The 9145-nt window shown below is 44.0% G+C and overlaps 1 protein-coding gene across 7 annotated transcripts in view; it reads right to left on the bottom strand.

The window, feature by feature from the left end:
- Positions 1-5587, bottom strand: part of HDAC7 (histone deacetylase 7) — a 50086-nt gene extending 44499 nt beyond the window's left edge. For 2 of the 7 annotated variants that reach the window (XM_074270697.1, XM_074270699.1), the window contains exon 1: positions 4269-4554. In XM_074270697.1, coding sequence (XP_074126798.1) covers positions 4269-4287 — 19 coding nt within the window. In that variant the 5' untranslated portion in view covers positions 4288-4554. Of the gene's footprint in view, positions 1-4268; positions 4555-4935; positions 4964-5385 lie in introns of those variants that run through there. The other 5 variants (XM_074270698.1, XM_074270701.1, XM_074270695.1 and 2 more) reach the window with 4 other exon arrangements.
- Between the last annotated feature and the right edge of the window lie 3558 nt (positions 5588-9145).

Here is a 9145-nt window from a genome sequence, read left to right on the forward strand (position 1 = left end):
ATATTCTACAAATAGGTACACACTTGCCCCCTCACACAGTCTACATATGTACAAATCCTTCAGAGACCATACTTTATACCCCAACATATCCTACAATATCATATAACTAACACAAACACACAAGGACATGCATCTTCCACATATACCATCTCAGCACACTTCCATATACCAACCAACATTTACTTGTACCTATATATGTTTTTATATAAACATATTGACACAAATAACATATTGCCTTATCTACAGATAGTCAGAATTTATTCCGCTACTTGACACTAGTCCAAGATCTGAATCATTTCATTCTAGTGATGCTCCCTCCACCCCATTTGCTCTAGTCAGAGAAACATATCTGTCCATCTCTTACTATATTACATTTTGGAGTTAGTTGACAGAGGAACTCAGCAAGGAAACTGGGCTTAGAGTTGAAGACCCGGGTGGTGCATTCAGTACCTTTGACAAAATTATTCTTATGTCAGCTTAACAATCGAAATGAGGAGGAGGCAAGGAGAAGCAGAAGAAAATGGAGGAAATAGGGACTCAGCCTAGATTCCCTCCTAGCTATTTCTTTACTGGGAAGAGTTGCCCCTATTTCCTTGGAGATCTAAATTCCTATTTTATATGACCTAGACTCCTTCAGTTTTACTCCTGAAAAAACAAAGAAACAGAATAGCCTGAGGATGGGAGGGGCTACTTAACCATTGCTTTCCCTTCCTTCCAAACTCCACTAAACTTGTGGGCATACTCTCCAACCTCTCCCAATATCATATGTATGACTGAAGGATCAAAAAGGTTAGGATTTGATGTGATGTAAAGTTTTTTGCTCCAATATTTGTTACTCTAAGGAATGAGCTGCCTAGGGGCATTTCCCAATGGCCTAGACCCCTGAATCCCTTTGGGAAAATTACCACAGAAACAAAGGAAAATATTACAAGGAAGCACAATACCCGGCTAAATCACCTGCTGACCCAGCTTCCTGCTGTGTTGGCCCTTCCAGCCTTGGGCTCCCCTTCTCCCTCCTCCCTCCTCCCTTTAGCATCAGCCTTCCCACTGATGCCCTCCCTCGGCCTGCTTCCTGGGGGAGGAGGATGGAGGATGGACATATTACAAAGGCCAATATCCCCACCCCTTCTACCTCTTTAAATCCACACAACAATGGTAGAAATGTCCCCAATATAAAGCCCCCCACCCCTTATCCCCCCCTCAAAGGAAATCTAAACTTCCTGTCCCAGAGGAAGTGCCCCATCTAGTGAACAGATTCAACATACACACCCAGTCAAAGGGGCCTTGAAGACTGGGCAGATCTCCCACCAAAGGTCTAACTTTATCTTCTGCTCCAGGACTATCCTACTATATGGCCCCCTCTCCAATCTCGAGCCCAGAATATGCCCGAGGCCATCGATTTTAGAGTGGGTAAGCAGAAAGGGCACAGGGCAGGCTGTTCAGGAAGCCAGGAAAGAGATGAAAATATGGATAAAGAAGGACTGAGTTAGGAATAAGAAGGCTGTAACCTAAGCAGCATGGTGCAGGACACGGGTACCTGCCCCAGGATTCAGGAACTTTTAGTTCTGCTACCATTAAGATTAGTTACCTTCAATTTCATCATCTGTCAAGTGGAGAAGGTTTAACCACTAAATGATCTCTAAGGTACATTTTCTAGCTCAAAAATCTGTTATTGTCAAAAGTCTGTTATTGTGAGAAGACAAGTTGACTTTGAGCTAGTTTCCCTTCCAATTCTTTTAGATTAGAGTTGCAAGTGCCTCTTCCAAAGAATGTCTCTAGGAATGCTCCTGGATCTTCAATGTGGCCTTACCATGAAGATCCTTACTCCTTCCAACTTTTACTCCACTAGCACATGTTTCCCACTTCATGGGATGGCAGTGAGAAAGAGTTTGAATTTCCCAGCCCTCGATTCTCTGAAGGTCCAAGTTAGGAACAAAATAGAGTTAAAGAATGCCTATAATGGCACAAGACTGGACACTAAAGTTGAGATTAGAAAGGCTAATTCTAGCCTCATCTGCACCAAATCTGCACCAAAAGCAATAAGACTTTTTTTCTCTCTGTTTTATTGATAGGAAAATTAAGGATCAAGGTTAAGGAATAGTCACTTAGGAAGGTTAAGAAAGCAGAATTTGGGGGGAGAAAAGGTCTTTCTGACCAAGCTGAGCATCCCCATTCAAGGCTTGGTTGCCATAAACAACAACAACATTTTGCAAATGTCTATTATGTACAAGACATGGTACCATTTCTCCTACGTGATCCTTTCCACCTCCACACACACATGAACACACCTATATACATATTTAAACACACACAAAGGAAACACAAAAATTCAAAGCTCAAGATCAGAGATTGATCCTTTTTTCCTTTGCATTTAAGCACAAGGCCTTACATGTAGTAGATACTTAATAAATGCTTACTGAGTGACAAAAATGTTATATTGTGTTACAAATTCAACTCTGAAGAAATAAGCACACAACCCAATAAATAATGAATTTGTTTACATTCACAGATAATCTTAGACATAAAGTCAGTAAAATACTATATTGAGGATATAACATCTTGGATACAACATCATGAGACAACTCTGACAGTGAAACAGCCCTCATCTGTAGCTAAAAGGCAGTGAGAGAATCCCTTTTTAACCCAGAATCCCTGAATTTCTATTGTAGCCTCATTGGGCCACATTCAATTAGCCCAATTCTGTTATGTGCCTTCCTAAGTCACAAGTAGGCAATATTCTAGTCCCCATTTGCTAGAGCAGCTGTGAAGAGGATGGTGGTAACTTGTTTTACATAATAAAATAGCAGACAGAATAAGGAGACAAGCTGAAAGACCAGGAAAGCAAAATTTCAAGAAAGGGCCAAGGACATTATAGCTTCAGGGCTGAGAAGAGAAGTTACTAAGATTAAGTGGTAAGGAAAGAGAATCCTTCAAGGAAATCCTAAACCATAATGGAGCTCTTGCTATTGGGAGCCTTGTGGGAGATTACAAGAAAGGTGCAGATTTAAAGCTTGAAGATAACTTTCTAAAGAAGCTGAATTCCCAGAAGATCTAGGTCCCAGACTCAATGCCTCATTTTCCTATCATATAAATTAAAAGGAAAGGCACAGCATCATAAAGTTTTAGGCAGACCATAGGATAGGTGGATTGGAATAGGCAGTTTCTCAGTGGAGAGGAGAAAAGCATAGGGGCCCCACGGAAATTAGAAAGATGGACAACAAAAAAAGGGTGGAGGGCATGAATTTTGTACAGGGGATCATATGCTGAATGGGACTCAAAGCAAAAAGCAAAACAAAACAAAACCATAAGTTGCCCAGCTGAGTTTGGCCTGAGGAACTTCTTCCTTTCTCTTCGAAGAAGCCTTCCCCCATTGAAAACACTTGTGTTCTAGAAGGAAATGCAGCTGTCTATGGCCCCAGTACCAGAGACTCTAGTCTTCTAGTGCAGACTCAATCTCCCCCACTCGGCAATTCTCCCATCCCCCAAATGCAAATTGTTATTCTCCACTTGCTTTGCCCTGGAACCTGCCAGGCGGTGCCTCCACTTTTCACTTTCAGACACGGGTCTCTATAAACATTAATGAATATTGGGGGGCAGGGGTTAGAGAGATGTAATGATCTCAAGAAAGCTCTCTTGGGCCCTAATTCTTCTGGTTTTTGATTTCTTCCTCTATAAAAGAAGAGTTCAACTAGATGCTTTTAGAGGTCCTCTAAAAGTCTATGGTAGTACCCCACACGGCAGGAGAGGTGTGACTTGGTCCCCAGGGCCTGGGGAGAGGTGATGTCTTACTTAGGAAGGCACCACAAGACAAATGGCCAGCACTGGTGCATAGCCCGGTCCCTTCTTCCCCTCTTTCCCTCCTCCCTCCCCTTCCTCCCCCCAGCAACAGCCTAGTGGACTGGCTTGGCATTCCCTCCCCAGGCTCAGGAGTGGGGCATGTAGACTCCGGGCAACAGAGCACAGGGAAGGCAGCCCGCGGGCCTCCCTCCCCTGATATGCTGCTACCCCAGGAGCGGGCCAATGTGGGAGCCCCACGGCCCAGGAACCGGCCCTATCTGGAGCTAGTCCCCCGTGGGGCCCAGACAATCCAAGGGCCCCAACCGTGGAGGAGAGGGAAGAAAACTCAGCACCAGCTTTGCGTCCAGCTGCATTGGAGGCCCTGCGGGCTCGGGGTGCGGTGGGAGGCCGGGACCGTGCCAACGCAGGGCAGGGGAGGAGGAGGCGGAGACCTGAGGCCGGGGCAGGGCCGGGCCCGGCGATGTACTCACCAGCACCGGGTCTGTGCATCCAGGGACCGGGGCCCTCAGAGCGGGGGGCTCATGGTGGGAATCTGGGCTGGCGCTAAGGGTCGGAGGCGCCGGCCTCACATCGCCGGAGGCACCAGAGGCTGCAGAAAATCAGCTAGACCTGGAGAGGAAGGGAGGGGGCCGAGAGGGGGAGGGTTCTGGCTGCGGGGCCGTCCGGGTAGGATGACAATGGAAGGAAATGCTTTATCTGAGTCTGAGAGCGGGCCAAGGGGGAGGGGAGAGGAGGGGAGGAGAAAAGAAGGGAGGAGGGTGCGCACAGCCCGCCCAGCCCAGTGCAGCCCAGCTCAGCCCAGCCGAGCACAACCCAGAGCTGCACTGGTCCACACACTACCCAGATACAGGCGCCACACTGAGGCTCGAAACAGACATACATAGTACAGCCGAGCAGAGACACACACAGCAGAAACTGACAAGCCTTACAAAGCCGAGAAGGCACGGCACCCAAAGACAGCTGACAAAGGGGATGCACAAAAATCAGATGCCCAGATGACACAAATACAGCAGCCAAACCCACACAGATGCACGCAGGAGCATAGTCACACACATATACACGCAATCCCTGATAATAGAGACACTCAAATGCATGCATAAACGCCCAGACTCATATTCACATATATGATATACACACCCATGATTCAGTAAGCAGAAATATACACCTGCAGAGAAAAAAAAAAAAAGATACATGGATACACATCTAGACATATACATTAAAGCACAGAAACACGGTAATTAATTTACGGGCAGAGTCCCACGCTTGGAATTCCTGTTACACACATAACTTTTGCAGAGAAAAGTTTCAAGATCTGATTTGAATCACTGCCTACCAATTTATCCCCACCCCCTTCCAATCTTCCTATCTTTGCTAGGGGGGATAAAAGGGAATTGCCTGATCCTATAAAAAGAAAAGAGGGTCACAACAATGTTTATTTTGAAAGTTTTGAGTGTTTTTTTAAAAGGAATTTCCCAAGGGATTTCCTTTCCTCCTACTTTCTCCTTCCTCTCTTCTCATTCCTCCCCCTCCAATTCCAGTTCCCCCTCCACCCTCCCTGTCCCTATGAGTCAAACTTCAGCAATGTGCCCAGTGTCTCCCAGTGCATTACAGTGAATTGCAGAAATGTTCCCATCTGTGAGTCGGAATGCAGCTGCCTTTAGTCCTCCCTTCCTAATAAATCTAGGGCAGGGATAGCCTGATCACAGAAATTCCTAACCCCCTCTCCAAACTGGAAGTAGAGGTCAGAGTCAAGGATCAGAAGCTAAGGACCTCCCTGCTATTTTCTGTTGGCCATTGGCTGGGTCCCTGGTTAAGTCTGAAATGCCACCACCTCTGGGATAGGGTGTGTCAGCCACTGTGAAGCAACATTGGCCCCTCCCATGTGTTGGGGGCCTTAAACTTGAAAGCAGGAAATGTCTTCCCAATTCTTCTCAGGATTAGGAAGCTACACCATTCTCTGTAGTCTATAAAACTCCTAAAGGGAAACTGAGGCTCAAAAGAAAGGTCTATGGGCTATAATTCATCGGGATGCCTATGTTGGAGCCAGAAACTTAATTTGTCTAAAAGAAAGAAGAAATTTGGGCCTAGTATAGGATCATAACCCTAAGAACATTGCAGAGAGGGTATCCTCCTCTCCCATGCACAATTCTTCCTCTTGTTAGCCATAGCCATACCCTAGGGCCAAGGCCTCATCATTTTGTACATTGGATGATTACTACAGAATCCTCCCTCTCAGCCTCCTAAAGACCTAGGGGTTTTAATGGACACCATGTGCAATATGAGTCAGCTGTGTGATGAGGTGGCCAAAACAATTAATTCACATTTAGACTACATAAATAGTACCCAGGGGGAGAATGTTCATAGGCAGTGTGGTACCATTGAAAGACTTCAGAATTTGATCCAAGAGACCTTGATGAAAAAGAGCCAATTACAGCCTCTCAGAGCCTCAGTTTCCTCATCTGCCAAATGGCAATGTAACTAGGGCAAAATAGGGCCTGGGAAAACTGCCCTTCCTTACGCTGGCTTAGAAGTTGGGTACTTTGGGAATGACAGGGCTCAGTGCTGCAGGGCTCTCCCTTTGAGACAAAGAAGCAATCCCTTCATTGGCCACTGAGTAGGAAGAGCCAATGATTCAGTAGACCTTTAAAAAGAGAATTACTCTGCCCTTGGACTCACTTCTCTTCCTCCTGAGGAGCATATGAGGAACCTCTTGCTAGAAGGATGGGGGAAGGGCTGATGCCCTTCTCCTATCCCAGCCTCTTGGTGATAGTTGCCATATATCACTGAGAATAGGATCTTCATGAAACTAATTTTTCTCACTGGGGTTGGGAGCAGGCACTGCTTGGATGGTACCTGATCTAGACTATATGCATAGAACCAAAGCTGAGAAAGGCTCCCTACTGATATAGGGAATAGGTGCAGTAACTTAGCCCCCTAGGTCCAGCTCAAAGAATTTAGTGGAGTACTATATATAATCCTTGCTTAATGCCATATCAGTTCAACAAACATTTATTAAGCATTTACATTAAGCCAGACAAAACTGGATCATCTCTAAAGAAGGGTGACCAGAATGTTGAAGGAACCTAGAAATAGAGACAAAAGTAAAATAGTTCCTGCCTCAGAGGAGTTTACATTTAACAGGGGAAACACTTCATCTTGCCATCTGCAAAACACATATGGGTATATGTCTAGCATATATAAAAAGCAGATCAGATACAAAGTAACTTTGGAAGGGAAGGCAGCTTGCCCAGTTTCCAGCAGTGAGGGAATTGGAAAGGTCTTGAGCTGATACTTGAAACAAACAAGAGGAATGAGTGCATTCCAGGCATATGAGAGAGAGAGATGGAGTGTTGTGTGAGGAATGGCAAATAGGCCAGGATGGAGTGCCCCCAGAGAATTAAGGTATAAGAAGACTGCAAAGGTAAGATTCGGCCAGATTGTAAAGAGCTTTAAATGCCACACAGAGTGTTTATAGTTAATTTTAGGATTAGTAATAAAAGGTCATTGGAGTTTATTGAGTATGGGGTGACAAGATCAGATCTAAATTTTAGGAAAATCACTTTGTTTACTATATAAAAGCTTGAAGTAGAGAGGAAAATAAATAGGTAAGAGGTGATGAAAAACCTGAACTAAGGTAGTAGCTATGTGATTAAAGGAGCATATTTGGGAAATTTGTTAAGAAATTGTATGTCAAATGAGTTGAGAGTAGATTTGAGTGAAACACTTAGGATTTGTATCTGGGTTCCTGGAATGATAGTGTTGCCTTTGATAGTAATATGAGAGTTCAGAACATGGGTAGGTTGATGGAAAAAAATAGTTATGTTTTGGATGTGTTTAATTTGAGATGCATATTACATATATATAGATAGATAGATATAGATATAGATATAGATATAGATGTAGCAAGTCACATAATTCTGTTTGTTTCAGTTCCTCCTCTGTAAGTCTATTGAGTGTGGGGTGGCTGTTGGAAGTTTGATTTTATCATTCCCCAAAATCAGGAGAGGGAGTGGCAGGTAGATTGAGGTCTGCTTGCCCCTCACCCATGCTTCTTCAACACTTTCCCATCCTTATTCCCCTCCCCTATCCTGACTGACCATCAGATTAATCCTGCCTGTATAGGTATGTGTGAGAGGGGGGAAAAAAGTCAGCCCAAACCTATTGATACATTTGAAAAATGAATGTAATGTGGGAGAAAAACCCCGGGAAGGGAGGCAACTAGGTGGCTCAGTGGATGGAACTTTAGACTTGGAGTCAGGAAGACATAAGTAAGACAAATCTGACAGAAAATCCTGCCTTAGATACACACTAGATGTGTGTGACTCTGGAGGACGTTGTGAACTTCAGAGTCTAGAGAATTCAGGACTGCCTATCTGTTTCCTAGAACCAACTTGGATCTAATTGATCCAAGGGCAATGTTTCCATTGGCAGCCAAAGACAGACTGGACATAGATTTACAGCCCTATAAGAGGTCCAGCAAGGAAGCTATATCATGACTAGGGAACTTTTTGAGCATTCCAAAATATGGGAAAAAGGACTTCCAGCTGCCTGGAAGAGACTATATTTCTCCTTTTCCACATGTACTCTCTGAGCTCAAGAACATTTTCCCTTGACTCTGTGCTATAGTGAAAGTGTGTCATAGCCAAGGGAAATTTTTTGTTATCACTTGCTACTGTACCATCTTAACAAATACTCCTTAGAAGCTACTTAAGGCTGACTAAAATGATTCTTAATTAGTTCATAAGCATTTTTCAGTTTTTCATAGATGCACCCCACAGCACTCCAATCCTTCAAGCTATCCGAGAACCCTGAGAAGATATAGTAACTAATCTCTGGAGATCTACCTCATCTGGATGAGTTGGATGTGGAATACGTACTTCACAGAATGCATTGCTGGAATACCAAAATTTCTTCATTTGTGTGCCCTTTTATAATATTTTTTCATTATACCTTAAAACATAGATGTGTTCATGATGCTGAGTTTTGTTTTTTTTTCATCATAGAAGTGGGGTTAGAAGGGACTTGGCTCCCTCCATTCAGGCTATGGCACGGAGATAAAGATTTAGGTAAGGTAAAGCAAAAGCTCAAGGATTGGAGAGTTCAAAAGCAAATTCTCCAAGGTTCCAGTAAGAAATGCTGAGGAAGATAGCCTTAATGGCAAATATAGCATAATTGTTTGACAAAAGCTGGCATTTGATAAATATTGTATAGACTTAGCACTAACTGAACATATTGAATAAATTCCATTTTGGAGATTCATCAACAACTGTCCCCCTTCAGATAAATTTAGGAACATCAGAAATTAAGGCTCTCTCTGTCTCTCTCTGTCTCTGTCTCTGTCTCTCTC

Source organism: Sminthopsis crassicaudata, chromosome 5 (assembly GCF_048593235.1).
Source record: "Sminthopsis crassicaudata isolate SCR6 chromosome 5, ASM4859323v1, whole genome shotgun sequence".
NCBI lineage: Eukaryota > Metazoa > Chordata > Mammalia > Dasyuromorphia > Dasyuridae > Sminthopsis > Sminthopsis crassicaudata.